The sequence below is a fragment of the Coregonus clupeaformis genome, chromosome 12 (genome assembly GCF_020615455.1).
Source record: "Coregonus clupeaformis isolate EN_2021a chromosome 12, ASM2061545v1, whole genome shotgun sequence".
Lineage (NCBI taxonomy): Eukaryota > Metazoa > Chordata > Actinopteri > Salmoniformes > Salmonidae > Coregonus > Coregonus clupeaformis.
Window position 1 is genome coordinate 60,273,809 of NC_059203.1, and position 27,232 is coordinate 60,301,040.

The following is a 27,232-nucleotide window of genomic DNA, read 5'->3' on the forward strand; positions in this document are numbered from 1 at the left end:
GCTCCTCTATTCATGCACCTTGGTTGGAAAGTTTATTTTTCTACCTTCTATGAATGAACTGACTGTGTATTTCTCCCTCCCTCTACCGAACCCCTCCACAGATCCATGTGTCGTATTACCCCCCTGGGCAGTACCCCAGCACGGGGCAGCAGTACCAGCCTGGACCCATGTCTCACCAGGTGTCCTACCCTGCCCAGCACCCAGCTCATACCCAGCACTCCCAGCCCATGCCCCAGCCCACACAGCAGTCTGGTCAGTACCATGCTGTCCCTCTCATGTAACTATCTGACTGTCTTTAAAGTGCTGTACAGTTTAAATTACATCCGACCACGTTCTCGTTCACACACCAATTTCGATTAATCTACTTGGATGGGGGTACCCAATACAACCCCCGCGTATCGTAATGATCCATCCAGCCGTTTTTGAGAACCAAGTACCAGATTTGAATTAGGATCATTATTCCGATGTCAAATTCCGATTTTTGGGGCCAAACGCTAACTACATTCCTACACTTCATATTAAAATGAAGATACACAGTTGCGTGAGAATCTTAATTAGATCCAGTAGGGTGGGTGAAAAGTAAGCAGCTGGGGAAAGCCTGGACTCCTGTACACTGTGTGTATCACTGTGTGTATTTGCTGAATAAACATTTATCAACAGTGTGTTGCGTTTCGGGCATAGAAAACCTTCATCAAGGCATTGATGACCGAATCGCTGCCTACCTGATTTGGCAACGCTGTATACGGGAGTCCATTCGGCCACCCAGTCAACACAATCAACAGAAACAACACCAGTAAGGCTCAGATGTCTAAAATAAATCTAATTTGATTTGACACATGCGCCAATCCAACAGGTGTAGACTTTACGGTGAAATGCTTACTTTACGAGCCCTTTCCCAACAACGCAGAGTTAAAAAGTACAAAAACGAAATGAAAAAAGAAGAGGAAATGGTAACACAATAACGAGCCTATATACAAGGAGTACCGGTACTGAGTCAATGTGCAAGAGTACAAGGTAGTTGAGAGGTAATATGTACATGTAGGCAGGGGTAAAAGTGACTAGGCAGTCAGGATAGATAATAAACAGGGTAGCAGCAGGGTGAAGTGTGAAAGTGTGTGTGTGTGTGTTGGAGTGTCAGGGTAGTATGTGTGGGTAGAGTTCAGTGAAAACAAAGGTAACAGGGTCAATGCAAATAGTCCGGGTAGCCATTTGATTAACTGTTCAGCAGTCTTATGGCTTGGGGGTTAGAAGCTGTTCCGGTACCACTTGGCGTTCTGGTACCGCTTGCCATGCGGTAGCAGAGAGGACACTCTATACCAGGCGGTGTCAGGAAGGCCCTAAAAAGTCATAGAGGTCCTACCCTCTGTAGGGCCTTGTGGTCGAATGCCAAGCAGTTGCCATACCAAGCGGTGATGCAGCCAGTCAAGATGCTCTCAATGGTGCAACTGTTGGACTTTTTGATATCTCTTAACACAAGGCTCAAGGTCAGCCAAATAATGGTTACCAGGAATAAATGGCTATTTTAGTCACCACATTGTGTAGTTGGGGAGAACAGTACTGATGCAATGAGTCCTGGAAAGTTACCATGATTATACTCATAGGAACCTGAGCATTAAGGCTGCAAGAAGCCTACCCCCTGCTAGACTGTCCTTTGCAACTTTTTAAGCTTCACCCCCTTGGCTTTAGGTGTACATTCTTTTCTTTCTAGACAGCCTGTGTTAACATGACCATGACATGTGCTATGGTCGTCACCAGTAGGTCCAGGGGTAATAGGAGTGCAGCATCCCCAGAATACACACACACACACACACACACACACACACACACACACACACACACACACACACACACACACACACACACCTGTATTAACACACTGCATGTTGTCTCCAGCAGCTCTCCAGACCATGATGCCCAGCCAGCAGCCCCAGTACCAGGGGATGATAGGAGTACCCCAGCAGCCCCAGAACCAGGCCCTCCTCACCTCCCAGAGGCAGAGCATACAAGGACAGGTCACAGGGATGATGGTCCAGTACCCACAGATGCCCTCATATCAGGTACAGTAGGCCCTCAATTCAAGTCAATTCAATACAACTTTATTTATCCTCTCAGGGGCAATTAAGAAAGGCAAATTGCCTGTCTGAATTATTCCTGAGGGGATACATATAGGTATATTGAATTGACATGAATTCCATGCATGATGTCACTCTTAAATCATGCGAGTGTACATGTACGTTTTCGAGTTCCTCAAGGCTCTGTTTTTATTGAATATGATACTTCTCTGTGATGCGATTCCTAGTGTCCGTTTTTTTCCAGCTATGTGGATGATAGACAGCTGGTACAGTTCAATGAATCATGGTACATGAACTACCACCCATATCTTGATAAAAGTCGTACCCAAGTCTTGTCTATTAAACATGTGGATCTAAAGAGGAGCAAGACAACTTCTCTCTTCGATTATCAATATTGATTTCTTATTTAGTTCAAAGACAAACCCCAGAACATGCCTGAACCCCAATAACCTTTTCCCAAGTCAAGTATTCCACAGTGTCATTACTTTACGCACTGTTCTGGCTAAGAGATATCTACAGTGTATCACCTTCTACATCTCCCCACCAGGTGCCGGTGGCCAATGAGTCTCAGCAGGTGGTACAGCAGCAGTACCAGCAGCAAGTCATGGTGCCAGTCAGCCAGTCTCTCCAGACTGTCCAGGGGGTACAGGGACCCATGCCAGGCCAAGGCATGCCCATATACTACAGCGTCATCACCCCCACACAACAGAACAGCACAAGGTAGATGCATAAAATATGATTTATACACTGCTCAAAAAAATAAAGGGAACACTTAAACAACCCAATGTAACTCCAAGTCAATCACACTTCTGTGAAATCAAACTGTCCACTTAGGAAGCAACACTGATTGACAATACATTTCACATGCTGTTGTGCAAATGGAATAGACAACAGGTGGAAATTATAGGCAATTAGCAAGACACCCCCAATAAAGGAGTGGTTCTGTAGGTGGTGACCACAGACCACTTCTCAGTTCCTATGCTTCCTGGCTGATGTTTTGGTCACGTTTGAATGCTGGCGGTGCTTTCACTCTAGTGGTAGAATGAGACGGAGTCTACAACCCACACAAGTGGCTCAGGTAGTGCAGCTCATCCAGGATGGCACATCAATACGAGCTGTGGCAAGAAGGTTTGCTGTGTCTGTCAGTGTAGTGTCCAGAGCATGGAGGCGCTACCAGGAGACAGGCCAGTACATCAGGAGACGTGGAGGAGGCCGTAGGAGGGCAACAACCCAGCAGCAGGACTGCTACCTCCGCCTTTGTGCAAGGAGGAGCACTGCCAGAGCCCTGCAAAATGACCTCCAGCAGGCCACAAATGTGCATGTGTCTGCTCAAACGGTCAGAAACAGACTCCATGAGGGTGGTATGAGGGCCCGATGTCCACAGGTGGGGGTTGTGCTTACAGCCCAACACCGTGCAGGACGTTTGGCATTTGCCAGAGAACACCAAGATTGGCAAATTCGCCACTGGCGCCCTGTGCTCTTCACAGATGAAAGCAGGTTCACACTGAGCACATGTGACAGACGTGACAGAGTCTGGAGACGCCGTGGAGAACGTTCTGCTGCCTGCAACATCCTCCAGCATGACCGGTTTGGCGGTGGGTCAGTCATGGTGTGGGGTGGCATTTCTTTGGGGGGCCGCACAGCCCTCCATGTGCTCGCCAGAGGTAGCCTGACTGCCATTAGGTACCGAGTTGAGATCCTCAGACCCCTTGTGAGACCATATGCTGGATGCTTTAGTCCAGGTCTGGGAGGAGATCCCTCAGGACACCATCCGCCACCTCATCAGGAGCATGCCCAGGCGTTGTAGGGAGGTCATACAGGCACGTGGAGGCCACACTCACTGCTGAGCCTCATTTTGACTTGTTTTAAGGACATTACATCAAAGTTGGATCAGCCTGTAGTGTGGTTTTCCACTTTAATTTTGAGTGTGACTCCAAATCCAGACCTCCATGGGTTGATACATTTGATTTCCAGTGATAATTTTTGTGTGATTTTGTTGTCAGCACATTCAACTATGTAAAGAAAAAAGTATTTAATAAGATTATTTCATTCATTCAGGTCTAGGATGTGTTATTTTAGTGTTCCCTTAATTTTTTTGAGCAGTGTATATAACACGCTTTGAACAGATGCTAAAGTGCTTGATATTGTATAGGAAGAACTCCGCTGCTCCCAACGTGTTGCGCACACCTGGCATTTCGAGCTAGAACCCCAGATAACTTGTTCTTAATAAGTATTAGTAACACTTCTCACTTCTAGAATAACAAAAATGCAATAAAGTACACTTTAAAAACAAAAGCATTACATTAGAATTTGTCTGAACTCCAGGAGCAGAGTAATGGTCTGAATCCATCCAGGTATGAATTAAGTTGTTTAACACTATCTGTAACAAGAAGTGTGCTGCCAGTGCGTCTATCTGTAACAAGTTCTCCTGCTGACACGCCAACCGCTTGAATGCACTCTAAGTGTTTGACAATCAGAAGTCATTACAAACTATTGAATACGATAGAAACTCAAATGACTGGCATCAATAAGCCACCTCTTTAACACTTTAATCTGTATTTCCTGTGACACACACACACACACACACTTGCTGCTTTCACATTCCTTCTACACGCTTGCTAAACAAAATATTAGCATTGTAATTGAAGCCTAGCAGACCGCAGCTTGTCGATGTGATATGCCTACCGTTTGGATGTGGAGGGCTGCCAAGTGCTTACACAGTGTGTGTGTCGCTCTGTGTGTGTGTGTGTCTCTCAGTCCATCAGTGGGGTACCTGCAGCCCAGCTCCGAGCAGTACCAGATGAGCCAGTCTCCGTCCCCCTGCAACCCTCAGCAGATGCCGCAGCAATATTCAGGTGACAGTTAATCTGGTCCACTCTGAAACCGAAGAAAGGCCACATAGAGATGTTTTCGGAATTTGTTGATTACGTCAATCACCTGTGTTAGTACTGGCCTTGACATATAAGCCTAGACCAGGGTTGCGCCTAGGAGGTTGCAACAAACTGTACATGGGCCATGACAGATAGAAATGCCACAAACAGAGCTATCATGATTCCTAACTCTACTTTCCTAACAATACAGAAAGTCTGTTCTGCACTATATCTTTTTCAGGACACTTCACAATATTGTGTCCTACTAAATGTGGCCTTGCCTGGGTTGAAGAACACTGCTCGACTGTGTAACTTCATTCAACTTTGTCTGTGTGTGCTACAGGAGTGCCGCCCCCAGGCCCCGGAGTGATGGTCATGCAGCTTAGCGTCCCCAACGGACCGCAGCCTACCCAGAACCCTCCTCTGGTACAGTGGAACCCCTGCAAATACTACAGCCTAGAGCAGAGGCCCAGCAAGCCTGGAGAACTCTACAAACCAGACAACACACAACAGGTACACTCTACCACTATACTCATACCTCTCTCACTCACATACTCTCACTCACATACAATACAGCATACACATACTGTATAGCATTCATATAAAGGATCCTTGAGGAGTTCTGACTCTGTCTCTTGGAGTTCTGACCCCCCCCCCCTTTCCTCACCAGGCCAGTACCCAGATGAGCAGTCCCCTGGCCTCCCCCACCCAGTCCCCCACTCTCTCCCCCTCAGGCAGCGTGAGCAGCGTCTGTCCTGGCCTCGGCCCCCTGCCCCTACTGTCACAGTTCCCTCGGCCCGGACCAGGGCCTGCGCAAGGTAATAACACATGGACACACACGCAGACATGGAGGCACACATGCAGTCACACACACACACACACACAGTCACGCTCGTGCACATACATGTGTATATACAGTGCTTTCGGAAAGTATTCAGACCCTTTAACTTTTTCCGCTTTTTGTTAGCCTTATTTTAAAACAGCCCACTTGGAGTTTGCCAAAAGGCACCTAAAGACTCTCAGACCATGAGAAACAAGATTATCTGGTTTGATGAAACCCAGATTGAACTCTTTGGCCTGAATGCCAAGCGTCACGTCTGGAGGGAACCTGGCACCATCTCTACGGTGACGCATGGTGGTGGCAGCATTATGCTGTGGGGATGTTTTTCAGCGGCAGGTACTGGGAGATTAGTCAGGATCGAGGGAAAGATTAATGGAGCAAAGTACAGAGAGATCCTTGATGATAAACTGCTCCAGAGTGCTCAGGACCTCAGACTGGGGTGAAAGTTCACCTTCCAACAGGACAACGACCCTAAGTACACAGTGGCCCAGCCAGAGCCTGGACTTGAACCCGATCTAACATCTCTGGAGAGACCTGAAAATAGCTGTGCAGCGACACTCCCCATCCAACCTGACAGAGCTTGAGAGGATCTGCAGAGAAGAATGGGAGAAACTCCCCAAATACATGTGTGCCAAGCTTGTAGCGTCATACCCAAGAAGACTCGAGGCTGTAATCGTTGCCAAAGGTGCTTCAACAAAGTACTGATAAAGGGTCTGAATACTTATGTAAATGTGATATTTCCGTTTTTTTATTTTCTATAAATTTGTATATTTCTAAAAACATGTTTTTTCTTTGTCATTATGGGGTATTGTGTGTAGATTGATGACGGGGGGAGAAAAACGATTTAATCAATTTTAGAATAAGGCTGTAACGTAGCAAAATGTGGAAAAAGTCAAGGGGTCTGAATACTTTCCGAAAACACTGAGTGTACAAAATATTAAGAACACCTGTGCGTTCCATGACATAGAATGACCAGGTGAAAGCTATGATCCTTTATTGATGTCACTTGTTAAATCCACTTCAATCAGTGTAGATGAAGGGGAGGAGACAGGTTAAAGAAGGATTTTCAAGCCTTGACAGTTGAGACATGGATTGGTTACGGGGTATGGTAGTAGGTGCCAGGCACTCCGGTTTGTGTCAAGAACTGTAACATTGCACATTTTTCACGTTCAACAGTTTCCAGTGTGTATCAAGAATGGTCCACCACCCAAAGGACATCCAGCCAATTTGACACAACTGTGGGAAGCATTGGAGTCAACATGGGCCAGCATGGGCCAGCATCCCAGCGGAATGCCTTGGACACCTTATAGAGTCCATGCACGATGAATTGAGGCTGTTCTGAGGGCGGGGGGGGGGTGCAACTCAATATTGGGAAGGTGTTCCGAGTGTTTGGTATACTCAGTGTATATGCACACTGTATACACACTCTCTCACACACTACACTGACACTTTCACACAAAACCCATATCGTATCTATTGTGATGCCTATTCACCTTTATGTAAATATACTGAACAAAAATATAAACGAAACATGCAACAATTTCAACGATTTGACTGAGTTACAGTTCATATAAGGAAATCAGTCAATTGAAATAAATTCATTAGGCCCTAATCTATGGATTTCACATCACTGGGCAGGGGTGCAGCCATGGGTGGGCCTTGGAGGGCATAGGCCCACCCACTTGGGAGCCAGTCCCAGCCAATCAGAATGAGGTTTTTCCCCATCTAAAATGACAGAGGCAGCTTATGGTAGAGAAATTAACATTAAATTATCTGGAAACAGCTCTGGTGGGGCCTCCCGAGTATCGCAGCGGTCTAAGGCACTGCATTGCAGTGCTGGAGGCGTCACTACACATCCGGGATCGATCCCAGCAGCCGGCCACGACCGGGAGACCCATGAGGCGCCGCATAATTGGCCCAGCGTCGTCCGGGTAAGAGGAGGGTTTGGGATGTCCTTTTCCCATCGCGCTCTAGCGACTCATGTGGCGGGCCGGGCGCGTGCACGCTGACACGGTCACCAGTTGGATGGTGTTTCCTCAGACACATTGGTGCGGCTGACTTCCGGGTTAAGCGAGCAGTGTGTCAAGAAGCAGTGCGGCTTGGCAGGGTCGTGTTTCGGAGGATGTTTCTTGAGACATCTGTGACTAAACTGCACATTTTAAAGTGGCCTTTCATTGTCCCCAGCACAACATTTACATTTACATTTTAGTCATTTAGCAGACGCTCTTATCCAGAGCGACTTACATGAGCAATTAGGGTTAAGTGCCTTGCTCAAGGGCACATCGACAGATTTTTCATCTAGTCGGCTCAGGGATTAGAACCAGCGACCTTTCGGTTACTGGCACAACGCTCTTAACCACTAAGCTACCTGCCACAAGGTGCACCTGTGTAATGATCATGCTGTTTAAAAAGCTTATTGAAATGCCACACCTGTCAGGTGGATGGATTATCTTGGAGAAATGCTCACTAAAAGGGATGTAAACAGAGTTGTGCAAAAACATTTTGAGAGAAATAAGCTTTTTGTGCGAATGGAAAATGTCTGTGAACTTTTATTTCAGCTCATGAAACATGGGACCAACACCTTACATGTTGCGTTTATATTTTTGTTCAGTGAAAATAAATTATTACAAGGTTGAAATAACATTCCTTTATGTGCACGTTTTTGTTATTAATGTATTCATTAATGTAGCCTATTAGTAGGTTTATGAATAAAAATGTTTAATTTATACTGTCTATAAGGAAGGCAATGGAAGGTATTTATTTTATACAATATTCTGCCCATATTAATAAAACATTTTTAGGGCCTAAGTGAACCAATATATGAGAGCCTTCAGACAGATTTAAACAAGTTTTTAAATGAGTTTCCCCACAGAAGAGATATGAGAGCCTTCGAGTTTCCCCACGACGGCGCCACCACCAGCGCGTTATTCCCCAGCCAATCGCGCAAGCGCAGACGAAAGAGTCAGCGATAAAGGAGTTTGCTTCTCCTACAGCCTTCGCTGTAAAATATAATGCGCTGCTTTGGTTAAGACGAGACCCTGGTTCTTGATCTTTCACCCACTTCCACACTGGCCTGTTTATGACCTTTCCATTTGGTCTTTGGCCAGCCACCAATAGGCCCCGAGAACCTGACCTTGCGTTACTCACCTTACCCTCATGGCTGGCACTGACCCAGACACACACACACATAACATGCCCTCTCACTAGTGCTGAGCAATTAGTGCTTTTTGAGGTCGATTACGGTGCAATCATTTTTTTAAACATGAAATGCACTATGCATTATGTGGGTAGAATGCTGTAACAACACAGAATAAAACAATTAATAAAAGTCACATGATGGTAGTGACTGCTCGTTACTGCTTATTTACATGTTGGTCATTTAGCAGACACTCTTATCCAGAGTGACTTACAGTTAGTGAGTGCATACATTTTTTCATACTGGTCCCCTGTGGGAATCGAACCCACAACCCTGGCGTTGCAAACGCCATGCTCTACCAACTGAGCTACAGGGGACTGGTTATCACTTATTAACCATTTATTCACATTACTTTAATAAAATATTTCAGTTGTGTATATTACATTTGTTTTATTTGATGACTTTTTTTCATTCCAAGTACTTTAACATCTATATACAGTGAGGGGAAAAAAGTATTTGATCCCCTGCTGATTTTGTATGTTTGCCCACTGACAAAGAAATTATCAGTCTATAATTTTAATGGTAGGTTTATTTGAACTGTGAGAGACAGAATAACAACAACAACAAATCCAGAAAAACCCATGTCAAAAATGTTATAAATTGATTTGCATTTTAATGAGGGAAATAAGTATTTGACCCCCTCTCAATCAGAAAGATTTCTGGCTCCCAGGTGTCTTTTATACAGGTAACGAGCTGAGATTAGGAGCACACTCTTAAAGGGAGTGCTCCTAATCTCAGTTTGTTACCTGTATAAAAGACACCTGTCCACAGAAGCAATCAATCAATCAGATTCCAAACTCTCCACCATGGCCAAGACCAAAGAGCTCTCCAAGGATGTCAGGGACAAGATTGTAGACCTACACAAGGCTGGGATGGGCTACAGGACAATAGGCAAGCAGCTTGGTGAGAAGGCAACAAGTGTTGGTGCAATTATTAGAAAATGGAAGAAGTTCAAGATGACGGTCAATCACCCTCGGTCTGGGGCTCTATGCAAGATCTCACCTCGTGGGGCATCAATGATCATGAGGAAGGTGAGGGATCAGCCCAGAACTAAACGGCAGGACCTGGTCAATGACCTGAAGAGAGCTGGGACCACAGTCTCAAAGAAAACCATTAGTAACACGCTACGCCGTTATGGATTAAAATCCTGCAGCGCACTCAAAATCCCCCTGCTCAAGCCAGCGCATGTCCAGGCCCGTCTGAAGTTTGCCAATGACCATCTGGATGATCCAGATGAGGAATGGGAGAAGGTCATGTGGTCTGATGAGACAAAAATAGAGCTTTTTGGTCTAAACTCCACTCGCTGTGTTTGGAGGAAGAAGAAGGATGAGTACATCCCCAAGAACACCATCCCAACCGTGAAGCATGGAGGTGGAAACATCATTCTTCAGGGATGCTTTTCTGCAAAGGGGACAGGACGACTGCACCGTCTTGAGGGGAGGATGGATTTGGCCATGTATCGCGAGATCTTGGCCAACAACCTCCTTCCCTCAGTAAGAGCATTGAAGATGGGTCGTGGCTGGGTCTTCCAGCATGACTATGACCCGAAACACACAGCCAGGGCAACTAAGGAGTGGCTCCGTAAGAAGCATCTCAAGGTCCTGTAGTGGCCTAGCCAGTCTCCAGACCTGAACCCAATAGAACATCTTTGGGGGGAGCTGAAAGTCCGTATTGCCCAGCGACAGCCCCGAAACCTGAAGGATCTGGAGAAGGTCTGTATGGAGGAGTGGGCCAAAATCCCTGCTGCAGTGTGTGCAAACCTGGTCAAGACCTACAGGAAACGTATGATCTCTGTAATTGCAAACAAAGGTTTCTGTACCAAATATTAAGTTCTGCTTTTCTGATGTATCAAATATTTATGTCATGCAATAAAATGCAAATTAATTACTTAAAAATCATGCAATGTGATTTTCTGGATTTTTGTTTTAGATTCCGTCTCTCACAGTTGAAGTGTACCTATGATAAAAATTACAGACCTCTACATGCTTTGTAAGTAGGAAAACCTGCAAAATCGGCAGTGTATCAAATACTTATTCTCCCCACTGTACATGCCCATCTGAAGTTTGCCAATGAACATCTAAAATCAAATCAAATCAAATTTTATTGGTCACATGCGCCGAATACAACAGGTGCAGACATTACAGTGAAATGCTTACTTACAGCCCTTAACCAACAGTGCATTTATTTTAAAACAAACTAAAACAACAAAAAAAGTGTTGAGAAAAAAAAGAGCAGAAGTAAAATAAATGAATGATTCAGAGGAGAACTGGGTGAAAGTGTTGTGGTCAGATGAGACCAAAATGGAGCTCTTTGGCACCAACTCAACTCACCGTGCTTGGAGGAGGAGGAATGCTGCCTATGACCCCAAGAACACCATCCCCACCGTCAAACATGGAGGTGGAAACATTATGCTTTAGGGGTGTTTTTCTGCTAAGGGGACAGGACAACTTCACCGCATCAAAGGGACGATGGACGGGGCCATGTACCGTCAAATCTTGGGTGAGAACCTCTTTCCCTCAGCCAGGGCATTGAAAATGGGTCGTGGATGGGTATTCCAGCATGACAATGACCCAAAACACACGGCCAAGGCAACAAAGGAGTGGCTCAAGAAGAAGCACATTAAGGTCCTGGAGTGGCCTAGCCAGTCTCCAGACCTTAATCCCATAGAAAATCTGTGGAGGGAGCTGAAGGTTTGAGTTGCCAAACGTCAGGCTCGAAACCTTAATGACTTGGAGAAGATCTGCAAAGAGGAGTGGGACAAAATCCCTCCTGAGATGTGTGCAAACCTGGTGGCCAACTACAAGAAACATCTGACCTCTCTTATTGCCAACAAGGGTTTTGCCACCAAGTACTAAGTCATGTTTTGCAGAGGGGTCAAATACTTATTTCCCCTCATTAAAATGCACATCATTTTATAACAGTTTTGACATGCGTTTTTCTGGATTTTGTTGTTGTTTATCTGTCTCTCACTGTTCAAATAAACCTACCATTAAAATTATAGACTGATCATGTCTTTGTCAGTGGGCAAACTTACAAAATCCGCAGGGGATCAAATACTTTTTTCCCTCACTGTAGCTGCTACCTATGCTGTCTGACAAAATCACTATTTTAGTAGTTCTTCAAAGTAAATAAGGCATACTTTTATGACTGACTGCTGAATACCAACTATCAATCACTTAGATCATGTATTTTCTCGTGCATTCCTGTCACAGACCGGACAAGTAGGTGCACAATGGGTTAAGGTCATAGTTTATCACAGAAAATGTAGTAATTAACAATGTAGAATATTGGCCTGTTGGAAACTACAACTCCTTACTACATCGCACAGTTCAGGTTTGATCTGAGTTATCTCTAGAGAATGTGCGCAATGAGCTCACAGAAGAAAACCCCCAAAATGGAATCCAAATAATTGAACCGACGTTGGTCTATTAGTTGTTTATTATATTTCTGTTTGTGTTGTGCAGGTGACGGGCGCTACTCTCTTTTGGGTCAGCCTCTCCAGTACAGCCTCTGTCCCCCTCTCATGCACAGCCAGACAAACTACAGCTCACATCAGGTACTACCTCTCTCCCCCTCTATCTCTCTCTCTCCCCATCCCTCCCTTCTCACCCTCCTTGAAGCACACTGCAGCTACTCCTCCAGCCATCCCTCCCTCCACTCCATTCCTGCATATCTACTAGCCTGTAACCTTGTTGACACTTTTGCTGTTGGTATGTTGCAGAGCCAAGTAGGAATGAAGCATGGTGCGAGAGGGAAGAGGCAGACACTGAAGTCTCAATCTACAGATCTGGGCGCCACTGACGTAGGTAAGACAACACAGACGTCTCCATTACGGTCTATATGGTATATCTACAGTATATTTTGTGCTTTCACGATCCAGATGACCTCAGGACTCAAGGTTTGGGCCTCTCTATGATTCAGTACATTTGACTTACGTCCTGCACACACACACACATCCAGAACACAAATACTTGATTTTTTTATTAATTCATTTATTTCATTGTACCTTTTATTTTACCAGGCAGGTCAATTAAGAACACATTCTTATTTACAATGATGGCCTGGAATGGGTCTGATTGTATGGAAGTTGTATTAGTGTCTGATCTCTCTCCTCCCTGTCTCCAGTGGTGAGTCGGGTGCTGGAGGTGACCGATCTCCCAGAGGGCATTAGTCGTCCAGAGGCTGAGAAGCTCTTCAACCAGCTTTCCATGTGTGGTGCCAAAATCCAGTGGCTCAAGGACCCAGTGGCGGGGGGCCGTGGAGGCTATGGTGGCCCAGGAGTGCATCACGGTCCTGGGTATGGTCCTGGGGCTGGAGGGGGGAAAGGTGACTGCCCCGGCAGTGACCCAGCTCACCTCTACACAGTGGTGGCTGTGTTCCCCTCCACCATGGCTGCACAGAGTGCTTCCTTTAAACTCAACAACAGTGGGGTCAGCCTCTTCAAACTGAGGGCTGCCAAAAAGAACTATGACCTGAGAGTCCTGGAGAGGGCCAGCTCCCAGTGAAGAGAAAGAGAGGGGGGACGAAGAAAGAAAGACTTTTGGAAAGGAGGAGTGGAAAGGAGTTGGACTGAGGGGAAAAGATGGATAAGACGTCATACATTAAAGGGAAGGGGTGAACACCGAACACAAATGGAGAGGATGGTGTTTGCAAAATATACAATTATTGTTTTTGATTGTTTTATTTTATATTATTGATACCTTAAGAGCACATAAGATACGTGAGCATGTGGATCACTGTTGCCATGTATGAGTGCCATCACACACACACACACACACACACAAACACACACATTCTTATGTACAGACGGGCAACAGGATCACGTAGCACACACCTGAACACACTGGACAGTTCAACCTCAGTCCATCCTTCCCCTCCCTCCCCCTGCTCTCCTCCAGCCTTCCTCCTTTTTCTTTCTATTACCCTCTCTTACACTCCCGCCGCGTGTCTCATGCTCTCTTCTTCTCTGCATAACCCCACTCAATCCTCTCTCCTCTTGCTTTCTGTTTGCCTTATACTGCTGTTGTGGGTTTCTGTATTGCGCTGTTTTTCTCAGAAGAGTATTGTTCTTTTTCGGTTCGATATATTTATATATTGATGTAAGGAATAAATCTATATATTCAGTGATTTTTTTCAGTGGATAAGTTTAGGAACCCCTTTATGATACCCTCTCTTTCCCCTACCTCACGCCTCCAACTTACCCCTTCCTACCCTACCCCTCTTACCCCGTTCTATCCTACTCCACTACCATATCCTCTATCCTTACTCTCCCAACTTACCCCATTGTCCAAATGTACCCTGTGCTTCCCCAACCCACTACCCTGTTACTTCTTACCCATTCTCCCCCACCCCACTATCCCAAATTACCCCTTTCTCCCCTACCTTACGACCTAAATTTACCCCATGTTCGCCCACCCCAATACCCAAACTACCTCGTTCTCCGCCACCCCTCTGAACCCGATATACCCCACTACCCCCCAACTTACCTCTAACCCACTCTGTCATCCTCATTGTGCTTGCGTTTTTCGTTGACAGCTGTGCAGAACGTATCAGAATAAATAGTTAAAAGTGCACAATGATTGCATAATGTCTGCTGTAAATTTTATTTAATCTGTTATTTTTTGTTTGTTTTTAAAAATATAAAAGCAACAAAAAAAATACTGTCTGTCGTCATTGTTTGAACAGATCTGGGTGGAATCTTTGCTGTGGGATTTATTTAATCAATTTGACTTCTATCTAATCTCTGTAACACACAAGGTGAATCATGAGATTGAGGTGCATTTTGCAATTTACGGAACACAGACTTCCTTATATCCAAGGAATTTATGAAGTTCCGGGGGTATTATGATGCATCTGACAGTTGCTCCTTTTTTTTATTTTATTCCTTGCTTCTATCCCATGGAATGAAATAGAACACTCAGTGGCCAGTTTATTAGGTACAACCATCTTGTACGGAGTCAGACCCCCCTTTGCCTCCAGAACAGCCTGAATTCTAAGGGGCATAGCGTTAAATTGCTGCTCAATTGGTATCAAAGAACCTAGCGTGTGCCAGGAAAACATTCCGCACATCACCGACACCAGCCTGTACTGTTAACACCAGGTAGGATGGGGCCATGAACTCATGCCGCTTACGCCAAATCCTGCCTGCCATCAGCATGATGCAACAGGATCTTTGATTCGTCGGACCAGGTTTTTCCACTCCTCAATTGTCCAGTGTTGGTGATCGCGTGCCCACTGGAGCCGCTTCTTGTTTTTAGCTGACAGGAGTGGAACGCTGTGTGGTCATCTGCTACAATATCCCATCCGCGAAAAGGATCGACGAGTTGTGTGTTTTAAGATGCCGTTCTGCACACCACTGTTGTACTGCACTGTTATCTGTTTGTGGCCCGCCTGTTAGATTCTTGCCATTCTCCTTCGACCTCTCACCAACAAGCTGTTTTCGCCCACAGGACTGCCGCTGACTGGATGTTTTGTTTGTCACACCATTCTCGGTGAACCCTAGACACTGTCGTGCGTGAAAAACCCAGGAGGCCAGCTGTTTCTGAGATATTGGATCCAGCCTGCTTGGCACCGAAGATCATACCACGCTCAAAGTCGCTTAGGTTACTGGTTTTGCCCATTCTAATGTTCAGTTGAACAGTAACTGGATGCCTGTCTGCCTGATTTATATAGCAAGTCACGGCCACATCACTCACTGTCTGTAGGAGCGATCCATTTTTGTGAATGGTGTGGTGTACCTAATCAACTGGCCACTGAGCGTATGCAGTGTGTTCGGAAAGTATTCAGACCCATTTACTTTTTACACATTTTGTTACGTTACAGCCTTATTCTATAATGGATTAAACTAATATTCTCCTCATCAATCTACACACAATACCCCATAAGGACAAAGTGAAAACCGTTTTTTAGAAATGTTTGCTAATTTATTTTAAAAAACAAATACCTTATTTAGCTAAGTATTCAGAACCTTTGCTATGAGACTTGAAACTGAGCTCAGGTGCATCATGTTTCTATTGATCATCCTTGAGATGTTTCGGCAACTTGGAGTCCACCTGTGGTAAATTCAATTGATTGGACATGATTTGGAAAGGCACACACCTGTCTATATAAGGTCCCACAGTTGACAGTGCACATCAGAGCAGAAACCAAGCCATGAGGTCGAAGGAATTGTCCGTAGAGCTCTGAGACAGGAGTGTGTCGAGGCACAGATCTGGGGAAGGGTACCAAAAAAATTTCTGCAGCATTGAAGGTCCCCAAGAACACAGTGACCTCCATCATTCTTAAATGGAAGAAGTTTGGAATTACCAAAACTCTTCCTAGAGCTGGCCACCCGGCCAATCGGGAGAGAAGGGCCTTGGTCAGGGAGGTGACTAAGAACCCGTTGGTCACTCTGACAGAGCTCCAGAGTTCCACTGTGGAGATGGGAGAATCTTCCAGAAGGACAACCATCTCTGCAGCACTCCACCAATCAGGCCTTTATGGTAGAGTGGCCAGACGGATGCCACTCCTCAGTAAAAGGCACATGACAGCCCGCTTGGAGTTTTCCAAAAGGCACCTAAAGGACTCTCAAACCATGAGAAACAAGATTCTTTGGTATGATTGAACTCTTTGGCCTGAATGCCAAGCGTCACATCTGGAGGAAACCTGGCACCATCCCTACGGTGAAGCAGGGTGATGGCAGAATCATGCTGTGGGGATGTTTTTCAGCAGCAGCGACTGGGAGACTAGTCAGGATCGAGGGAAAGATGAACAGAGCAAACTACAGAGAGATCCTTGATGAAAACCTGCTCCAGAGCGCTCAGAATGTCAGACTGGGGCGAAGGTTCACCATCCAACAGGACAACGACCCTAAACACACAGCCAAGACAACGCAGGAGGGGCTTCGGGACAAGTCTCTGAATGTCATTGAGTGGCCCAGCCAGAGCCCGGACTTGAACCCGATCGAACATCTCTGGAGAGACCTGAAAATAGCTGTGCAGCGACACTCCCCATCCAACCTGACAGAGCTTGAGAGGATCTGCAGAGAAGAATGGGAGACAATCCCCAAATAAATGTGTGCCAAGCTTGTAGCGTCATACCCAAGAAGACTCGAGGCTGTAATCGCTGCCAAAGGTACTTCAACAAAGTACTCAGTAAAGGGCCTGAATACTTATGTAAATGTCATATTTCCGTTGTAAATTTTTTATACATTTACAAGGATTTATACTAACCTGTTTTTGCTTTGTCATTATGAGGTATTGTGTGTAGATTGAGAAGAAAACATTTAATCCATTTTAGAATAAGGCTGTAAAGTAACACATTGGAAAAAGTCTAGGTCTGAGTACTTACCGAATGCAATGTATCGCTATGTTCTATCCCCTCTAGAATCCTGAAGTGAGTCACCTATTGACATCAACATCACTGGAGAGATGTGATGACTTCTACCCTTCCAAGAGACGTTTGTGTGTTTCAGAGACGTGACACTCTTGTCAGCATCACATCATCACTGGACAGCTATAATGACTAGTACTCTTTAGAGATGGTTCTATCCATCTCACTGTCCGGTTCTCTGTTGAAGGTACAACAATACTGTTTGAGCATGGGGACAATGCATACTAATATTAATTTGATTTATTAACAATGTTCACCGTGTGAGGCTGGTCCTGGGTCAGGTATTAGGCCTAATGCAAACACTCAACACTTGATTTCTGAATTACCAGATGGTCACCAATGTCATTGATATGAAAATCAAATCAAATCACATTTTATTTTGTCACATGCGCCGAATACAACAGGTGTAATGCTTACTTACAAGCCCTTAACCAACAATGCAGTTTTAAGAAAAAATAAGTGTTAAAAGTATTTACTAAATAAACTGAAGTAAACAATAATAAGAAAAAAATAAGAAAATAGAAAAATAACAAATAATTAAAGATCAACAATAAAATAACATTAATGAGGCTATATACAGGGGGTACCGGTACAGAGTCAATGTGTGGGGGCACAGGTTAGTCGAGGTAATTGAGGTAATATGTACATGTAGGTAGAGGTAAAGTGACTATGGATAGATAATAAACAGAGTAGCAGCAGTGTAAAAATGTGGTTAGCTGTTCAGGAGTCTTATGGCTTGGGGGTGGAAGCTGTTAAGAAGCCTTTTGGACCTAGACTTGGCGCTCCGGTACCGCTTGCCATGTGGTAGTAGAGAGAACAGTCTATGACTAGGTTGGCTGGAGTCTTTGGCAATTTTTAGGGCCTTTCTCTGACACCACCTGGTATAGAGGTCCTGGATGGCAGGAAGCTTGGCCCCAGTGATGTAGTGGGCTGTACGCACTACCCTCTGTAGTGCCTTGTGGTCGGAGGCCGAGCAGTTGCCATACCAGGCTGTGATGCAACCAGTCAGGATGCTCTCAATGGTGCAGCTGTAGAAGTTTTTGAGGATCTGAGGACCCATGCCAAACCTTTTCAGTCTCCTGAGTGGGAATAGGCGTTGTCGTGCCCTCTTCACGACTGTCTTGGTGTGTTTGGACCATAACAGTTCGTTGATGTGGACATCAAGGAACTTGAAGCTCTCAACCTGTTCCACTACAGGAATAAGAATGGGGGTGTGCTCGGCCCTCCTTTTCCTGTAGTCCACAATCAACTCCTTTGTCTTGATCAAGTTGAGGGAGAAGTTGTTATCCTGGCACCACACTGCCAGGTCTCTGACCTCCTCCCTATAGGCTGTCTCATCATTGTTGGTGATCAGGCCTACCACTGTGTCGTCGGCAAACTTAATGATGGTGTTGGAGTCGTGCTTGGCCATGTAGTCATGGGTGAACAGAGAGTACAGGAGGTGACTGAACATGCACCCCTGAGGGGCCCCCGTGTTGAGGATCAGCGTGGCAGATGTTGTTACCTACCCCTTACCTCTTGGAGGCGGCCTGTCAGGAAGTCCAGGATCCAGTTGCAGAGGGGGGTGTTTTGTCCCAGGGTCCTTAGCTTAGTGATGAGCTTGAGGGCGCTATGGTGTTGAACGGGCAGTGTGGAGTGCAATAGCGATTGCGTCATCTGTGGATCTGTTGGGGCGGTATGCAAATTGGAGTGGATCTAGGGTTTCTGGGATGATGGTGTTGATTTGAGCCATGATCAGCCTTTCAAAGCACTTCATGGCTACAGACGTGAGTGCTATGGGTCGGTAGTCATTTAGGCAGGTTACCTTGGTGTTCTTGAGCACAGAGACTATGGTGGTCTGCTTGAAACATATAGGTATTAGAGACTGGGCCAGGGACAGGTTGAAAATGTCAGTGAAGACACTTGCCAGTTGGTCAGCGCATGCTCGGAGTACACGTTCTGGTAACCCATCTGGCCCTGCAGCCTTGTGAATGTTGTCCTGTTTAAAGGTCTTACATCGGCTACGGCAAGCATGATCACACAGTTGTCAGGAACAGCTGGTGGTCTCATGCATGATTCAGTGTTGCTTGCCTCGAAGCGCGCATAGAAGTCATTTAGCTCGTCTGGTAGGCTGGTGTCACTGGGCAGCTCGCGGCTGTGCTTCCCTTTGTAGTCCGTTATAGTTTGCAAGCCCTGCCACATCCGACGTGCGTCGGAGCCAGTGTAGTATGATTCAATCTTAGTCCTCTATTGATGCTTTGCCTGTTTGATGGTTCGTCGTAGGGCATAGCGGGATTTCTTATAAGCGTCGGGGTTAGAGTCCCGCTCCTTGAAAGCGGCAGCTCTACCCTTTAGCTCAGTGCGGATGTGGCCTGTAATCCATGGCTTCTGGTTGGGGTATGTACGTACGGTCACTGTGGGGACGACGTCTTCGATGCACTTATTGATGAAGCCAGTGACTGATGTGGTGTAATTCTCAATGCCATCGGAAAAATCCCGGAACATATTCCAGTCTGTGCTAGCAAAACAGTCCTGTAGCTTAGCATCTGCGTCATCTGACCACTTCCGTATTGAGCGAGTCACTGGTTCTTCCTGCTTTAGTTTTTTCTTGTAAGCAGGAATCAGGAGGATAGAGTTATGGTCAGATTTTCCAAATGGAGGGCGAGGGAGAGTTTTGTACCTGTCTGTGTGTGGAGTAAAGGTGGTCTAGAGTTTTTTTTTCTCCATCTGGTTGCACATTTAACATGCAGGTAGAAATTAGGGCAAACAGATTTAAGTTTCCCTGCATTAAAGTCCCCGGCCACTAGGAGCTCCGCCTCTGGATGAGCATTTTCTTGTTTGCTTAAGGCCTTATACAGCTCGTTGAGTGTGGTCTTAGTACCAGCTTCGGTTAGTAGTGGTAAATAGATAGCTACGAAAAATGTAGATGAAACCTCTCTTGGTAAATAGTGTGGTCTACAGCTTATCATCTCATACCTCAGGCGAGCAAAACCTTGAGACTTCATTAATATTAGATGTTGTGCACCAGCTGTTATTGACAAATAGACACAGACCGCCACCCCTTTTCTTACCAGAGGCAGCTTTTCTATCTTGCCGATGCAGGGAAAACCCAGCCAACTGGATGTTGTCCATGTCATCGTTCATCCACTACTCGGTGAAACATAAGATATTACAGTTTTTAATGTCCCGTTGGTAGGATAGTCTTGATTGGAGCTCATCCAGTTTATTCTCCAATGATTGAACATTGACTAATAGGACTGATGATAGAGGCGGGTTACCCACTCGCTGTCGGATTCTTACAAGGCACCCCAACTTACGACTCCTATATCTCCGTCTCTTCTTCATGCGAATGACGGGAAATTGGGCCTGGTCTGGTATCTGCAGTAAATCCTTTGAGTCCGACTCGTTAAAGAAAAAATCTTCGTCCAGTACGAGGTGAGTAATCGCTGTTCTGATATCCAGAAGCTCTTTTCGGTCATAAGAGACAGTGGCAGAAACATTATGTACAAAATAAGTTACAAATAATGCGAAATAACACACACAATAGCACAATTGGTTAGATGCCCATTAAACGGCAGCCGTCTCCTCCGGCGCCATTATTTCAAAATCTGTCTGGGCCCAGTTCTGACAGAATCTGTACCGAAGATTCACATTCTAAATTGTGAGTCATAAATTAAACACTTTGAGGAAACAAAGGGTTCTCATTTTTTTCCTACTACTCAGCTGTCTTAGACACACACACAGACCAAAAAACACTCACAGGAACACACACTGAAACACACACACCGATACATGCCCCCACAAACCCCACAGGAAACCGGGTTGGGCTGCAGCCTTACTCACTCAATCTCCCACCTGTTCAACCCCATTTGGACAGTTGACTATAAATGTGTCCCAAATGGCACCCTGTTCCCTATTTAGTCCACTACTTTTGACCAGCATCCTGGGTCCTGGTCAAAAGTACTGCACTATGTTGGGAATAGGGTGGCATTTGGGAAGTTGACTATGTAAAGACCCAAACAAAGGACCAGGGGAATAAACTGGAACTGATGCCCAGTGCCTACCAAGCCGCCCATGGTTTTGTAGGACAGAGCTTGGGTTGAGTGGACCACTCTGGCTGGATGCGGACCTCTTCAGCTGGTGAGGAACTTTCAGAAGCAAGGTGAGTTCAAATTATCTCACTCCATTGTCAAAATGAAGTTGAGAATTTAGGATTCCTTTATGCAGTAATATAACTTGTAATAAGAAAATGTACAATATTAATTGTATATAATGTATGTCATTACCAATTGATGTACCCAGTTCTGTTGTCCACTTGTGTACTAAATTGACTGTTGATGGTCAAGCAGTGGTTGACTTGAGTGACCATGAAAACTATAATAAGTACCATGATCATAGATTTATACACCTACTTTTTTATGCTACAGAAAATGCCCAGATGGCTAGCTACATGTCCTAAGAAATGACATGGTAACATGGTAAATACACAGTAATTACAAATGATTTACTGTATTTGTTAGTTTTTTGGCATATTTGTACATATTTATTATGGAAAATAAATAACTGATGCGCAGTCACAAGAGAATCAGTAGCAGCTTTAGCAGTGGCTTGTTTGTCTCAACAGCATCTTACAGCTCCCTCTACTGTTCCACAGGCACCAAGACTTGAGCACACAGCATAGCAGCACAATGGCTATATGACACTTAATATACTCTTCAAAATATTTGTTTTTAAATCCAGAGAGATTTTAATTGGGGCTATTTTGTCCCATATTTTTCACTTAATTTGTGTCCTAATTAACAATATATTTGTTGCATATATTTTGTCCATTTATCTGTCCTACATTCCAGATTGGACAAAAGGACTCACTCTGGATATCCATGACAACCCTCCAGCCCCTGAGAATTTAGTCAGAGGAGGAGAACACGGTGAAAGGATGGGTGCATCCCAAATGACACCCTATCCCCTATATAGTGCACTATTTTGGGTTAAAAATAGTGCACTATATAGGGAATAGGGCACCATTTGAGATGCAGTTGTTGAGTGTTCTCAGTCAGTCTGACAGACAGAGGTCCCCACATTCTCCAACTAGCTAACACACCAGATAATGTGTGAACAATGGGCAGGTATTAAATAGTTATAGTGAGAATAGAGCTACTCAGCCTGGCAACAGTTTTAATCCTGGTTGTATGGGGGGCGTGGGGGCTTCAGTGTGTGTTTGACAAGTTTATTTAGGAGCAATGTCACTCTCCATTAATAGCAAATGGCATTTCTCTGGATCTCTGTTGAAGGTTATTTTAGGAGCTTCCCCACTAATTCCCCAGTTATGCTCCCTCCCTGTCTAGGTGTACTTCATATATGATGAGGAGGAGCCACCTCCCCCTTAGCCAATCAGACCCATCAATGATAAACGTCATACGTTCAAAGACCACTACTGCAAGAAGCCCAAGTTCTGTGATGTCTGTGCTCGCGTGATAGTCCGTAAATTCGTCACAATCTACAGCCTTGAAGTGAGATGATTAGAGAGTGCTATATGGACATTATTGTTTATATAGAGTTGCTAACATGGCTGCTTCTCTCATTCACTCATGATTGATTAAAGATATTGATGTTTCAAGTTTGATAAAGTTTCAAGTTTTATTTGTCACATGCACAAGTACAGAGAAATGCTTAACTTGCAACATATATTTAAAAAATGCAAGAAATAAGAGAGGAAGCTATATACAGGGTCAGTGCCCCGTACCAAATGTACAATGTGCAGGGATACTGAAGTGCTTGAGGTAGACATGTACATGTAGACAGGGATTAGGAGAAAGTGACTGGTAGCAGGATAAATAATAATAATCATAATAGTAAACAGTATGGCAGCAGCATAAGTTGTTGGTGTGTGTGGTGGTGAGTGTGTCTATGTAAGTGTAATTGTGTGTGTGTGTGTGTGTGTGTGCGCTAAGCGGATATACATGTAAACACAAACAAGGCTGAAAAGTGACTGGTAGCAGTAATATATAAATACTTATGGTAATATTCTAATGGTAATAAACAGGAGTAATAGTGACTATTAGCAGGATAAATGGATAGATACAAATGGTAATGGCAATCACTAATCAATGAACAGCAACGTAGTGGTAATAATGAATCGAATCAATACTAATTTTAGCAGCAGCGTAGGTGAGGCGGGAGCAGTAGCTGTCAGCCATTTAACAGTCTTATGGCCAGGGGATAGAAGCCGTTTAGGAGTCTGTTGGTCTGAGCCTTGATGCACCGGTACTGTCTGCCAGATGGGAGCACGAACAACAGTCCATGTCCCGGGTGGCTGGAATCTTTGGCCATTCTTTGGGCCTTTCTCACCCTCTCATCAGGGTGGTGAGTCAGACTACAGTCGTGTCTAATTCCATACAGAGTTCCATCTCTGCTCACACACTCTTAGATACCTCAGAGGCACAGCTGGCATACCTCACTCAGCATGCTAATAGGGGATAAACAGGTGCCACTGCTGAGCTTTTACAAGTGTTTGTCATTCTGGTAGGGAGCAGTGCTTGTATGACTCTCCATGGGGTTGTTAAAGAATGGTGTAGCTGACATTGTGTGTGTTGTGTGATGTTTCAGAAAGCAAACTGGGAGGGAAACAAGAAAGGAGACAAAGCTGCCGCAGATGACAAGGTAAGAGAGAGTGATGATGGTGAATGACTGCCTGCTGTGTGTTGTCAGAATAAGAAACCTCAGCCAGAGGGGAAGCTAGGTGTATTCTCTGTCTCAGTGGAGAAAGAGGACCTGGAGTCATCACTGCCTAATAATTATACTGTAGCCTATAGTAATTCATTCTTCATGTTCACCTAACTCCATGCACGGATTCACTCTCTCTGTGTCCTGATATCTCTACATCTTGATCTTCATGTCGATATTTATCTTGATATTTGTCTGTGTATGTTTGTGTTGTAGTGCAGGGGACCGGATCACAGTGATAGATGATCCCAATGAGGGTGGAGGGACTGAATGACATATCGATCCCTAACCCCTACCACATTTAATGTAGATCAAAAAGGATTGGATACAGTGAGGGGGAAATGTATTTGATCCCCTGCTGATTTTGTATGTTTGCCCACTGACAAAGACATGATCAGTCTATAATTTTAATGGTAGGTTTATTTGAACAGTGAGCGACAGAATAACAACAACAAAATCCAGAAAAACGCATGTCAAAAATGTTATAAATTGATTTGCAGTTTAACCCCTCTGCAAAACATGACTTAGTACTTGGTGGCAAAACCCTTGTTGGCAATCACAGAGGTCAGACGTTTCTTGTAGTTGGCCACCAGGTTTGCACACATCTCAGGAGGGATTTTGTCCCACTCCTCTTTGCAGATCTTCTCCAAGTCATTAAGGTTTCGAGCCTGACGTTTGGCAACTCGAACCTTCAGCTCCCTCCACAGATTGTCTATGGGATTAAGGTCTGGAGACTGGCTAGGTCACTCCAGGACCTTAATGTGCTTCTTCTTGAGCCACTCCTTTGTTGCCTTGGCCGTGTGTTTTGGGTCATTGTCATGCTGGAATACCCATCCACGACCCATTTTCAATGCCCTGGCTGAGGGAAGGAGGTTCTCACCCAAGATTTGATGGCGCCGTCCATCGTCCCTTTGATGCGGTGAAGTTGTCCTGTCCCCTTAGCAGAAAAACGCCACCAAAGCATAATGTTTCCACCTCCATGTTTGACAGTGGGGATGGTGATCTTGGGGTCATAGGCCGCATTCCTCCTCCTCCAAACATTTGATGGCGCCGTCCATCGTCCCTTTGATGCGGTTGAGTTGATGCCAAAGAGCTCCATTTTGGTCTCATCTGACCACAACACTTTCACCCAGTTCTCCACTGAATCATTCAGATGTTCATTGGCAAACTTCAGAAGGCCCTGTATATGTGCTTTCTTGAGCAGGGGGACCTTGTGGGCGCTGCAGGATTTCAGTCCTTCACGGCGTAGTGTGTTACCAATTGTTTTCTTGGTGACTATGGTCCCAGCTGCCTTGAGATCATTGACAAGATCCTCCCGTGTAGTTCTGGGCTGATTCCTCTCCGTTCTCATGATCATTGCAACTCCATGAGGTGAGATCTTGCATGGAGCCCCAGGCCGAGGGAGATTGACAGTTACTTTGTGTTCCATCCATTTGCAAATAATCACACCAACTGTTGTCACCTTCTCACCAAGCTGCTTGGCGATGGTCTTGTAGCCCATTCCAGCCTTGTGTAGGTCTACAGTCTTGTCCCTGACATCCTTGGAGAGCTCTTTGGTCTTGGCCATGGTAGAGAGTTTGGAATCTGATTGATTGATTGCTTCTGTGGACATGTGTCTTTTATACAGGTAACAAGCTGAGATTAGGAGCACTCCCTTTAAGAGTGTGCTACTAATCTCAGCTCGTTACCTGTATAAAAGACACCTGGGAGCCAGAAATCTTTCTGATTGAGAGGGGGTCAAATACTTATTTCCCTCATTATAATGCAAATCATTTTATAACATTTTTGACATGCGTTTCTCTGGATTTTTTTGCTGTTATTCTGTCTCTCACTGTTCAAATAAACCTACCATTAAAATTATAGACTGATCATTTCTTTGTCAGTGGACAAATGTACAAAATCAGCAGGGGATCAAATACTTTTTTCCCTCACTGTAGGTGTCCGAAAAAAGGTAGTAGATCCCGTGGTGTGTATACATGGGTGCCAAGGGAAGCCAGGCTTCCCCAAATATTTGACCAATAAATAAATGTAAATGATAAAATAATGTATTTTTCGTCTCTCTCTGTGTTTTCATCATTTCCCGTCAATTCGCAAGGGGCTGAATCTCCCCGGAGAAATAATCAAAGCGAGGGAAACAGTGCCTCATCTGTCTCAGTATGTGTAGCCCATGTATCTGATGCTGTCTGGACCAAAAGAGTAGAACATGTTGCCGCCGTAGCATTTGATTGATTAACGCCAGCAAGCATGGGCTCCCGAGTGGCGCAGCGGTCAAAGGCACTGCATCTCAGTGCTTGAGGCGTCACTACAGACCCCCTGGTTCGATTCCAGGCTGTTTCACAACCGGCCGTGATTGGGAGTCCCATAGGGCGGCGCACAATTGGCCCAGCGTTGTCCGGGTTTGGCCGGTGTAGGCCGTCATTGTAAATAAGAATTTGTTCTTAACTGACTTGCCTAGTTAAATAAAGGTAAAATAAATAAAATAAAATAAATTTGGCCGCCCTTCATAAAAAATAAATAAAATAATTAGCCAATCAGCATTGAGCTGAGCTCAACTGTGGGTTGTCCCGGTGCAGCAAAACGCCCCCCAAGGAGGCCAGTTTGGATTTGGCTTCAGACCAATCATATCACTTCCTTAGCAAAACGTCGTTTTCAGAAAAAATGTGTCTGCTTGTGTTGATGTCCTGCAGTAGCTAGCTTGCTGAATCAGCTCATTCCTAAACCATGGTTGGGGATTTGGACTTGTGGTTTTGACTTAATTCTCAGTACAGACCAATGATTATGACGCCGATTCTGTCTAAACCACTGGCCTGAGACGTTCGAAGTTCAATATGTAGCCTAGTAGGCTCACATTAACTAGCTAGCTAACTTAGCTGGTTCATTGTTGCCCATGTGAAGAAGTAAGGCTAGGAAGCATTTTAGCTAGGTAGCCTATGACAACAAAAACTAAACGTGTACTGTATGACAGAGCCATAGACCGTTTTGCCAACATGAAAGAGAGGAGGTTTGAATTGGTGTTCAACTAGTCTACAAGTAGGGTGAGTCCAACTTTTTTTCTTTACTTGCGCACACACACACACAAATCAGTGCAATGGACAGACACAAAAACTACATTGTTTTTGGTACCTTTGTTTGTTTTCAGTGTATTAAACTAAGTGTATACAGTTGAAGTCGGAAGTTTACA

The 27,232-nt window shown here is 44.9% G+C and overlaps 1 protein-coding gene across 7 annotated transcripts in view; it reads left to right on the top strand.

Annotated features, from left to right (window-relative positions):
• Positions 1 to 14,621, top strand: part of LOC121578321 (R3H domain-containing protein 2) — a 34,123-nt gene extending 19,502 nt beyond the window's left edge. For 5 of the 7 annotated variants that reach the window (XM_041892622.2, XM_041892627.2, XM_041892626.2 and 2 more), the window contains 9 exons: positions 102 to 252; positions 1,894 to 2,057; positions 2,620 to 2,792; positions 4,830 to 4,927; positions 5,286 to 5,455; positions 5,613 to 5,760; positions 12,444 to 12,535; positions 12,701 to 12,785; positions 13,105 to 14,621. In XM_041892622.2, coding sequence (XP_041748556.2) covers positions 102 to 252; positions 1,894 to 2,057; positions 2,620 to 2,792; positions 4,830 to 4,927; positions 5,286 to 5,455; positions 5,613 to 5,760; positions 12,444 to 12,535; positions 12,701 to 12,785; positions 13,105 to 13,484 — 1,461 coding nt within the window. In that variant the 3' untranslated portion in view covers positions 13,485 to 14,621. The remainder of the gene's footprint in view (positions 1 to 101; positions 253 to 1,893; positions 2,058 to 2,619; positions 2,793 to 4,829; positions 4,928 to 5,285; positions 5,456 to 5,612; positions 5,761 to 12,443; positions 12,536 to 12,700; positions 12,786 to 13,104) is intronic. The other 2 variants (XM_041892624.2, XM_041892628.2) reach the window with 1 other exon arrangement.
• The last annotated feature ends 12,611 nt before the right edge of the window (positions 14,622 to 27,232 follow it).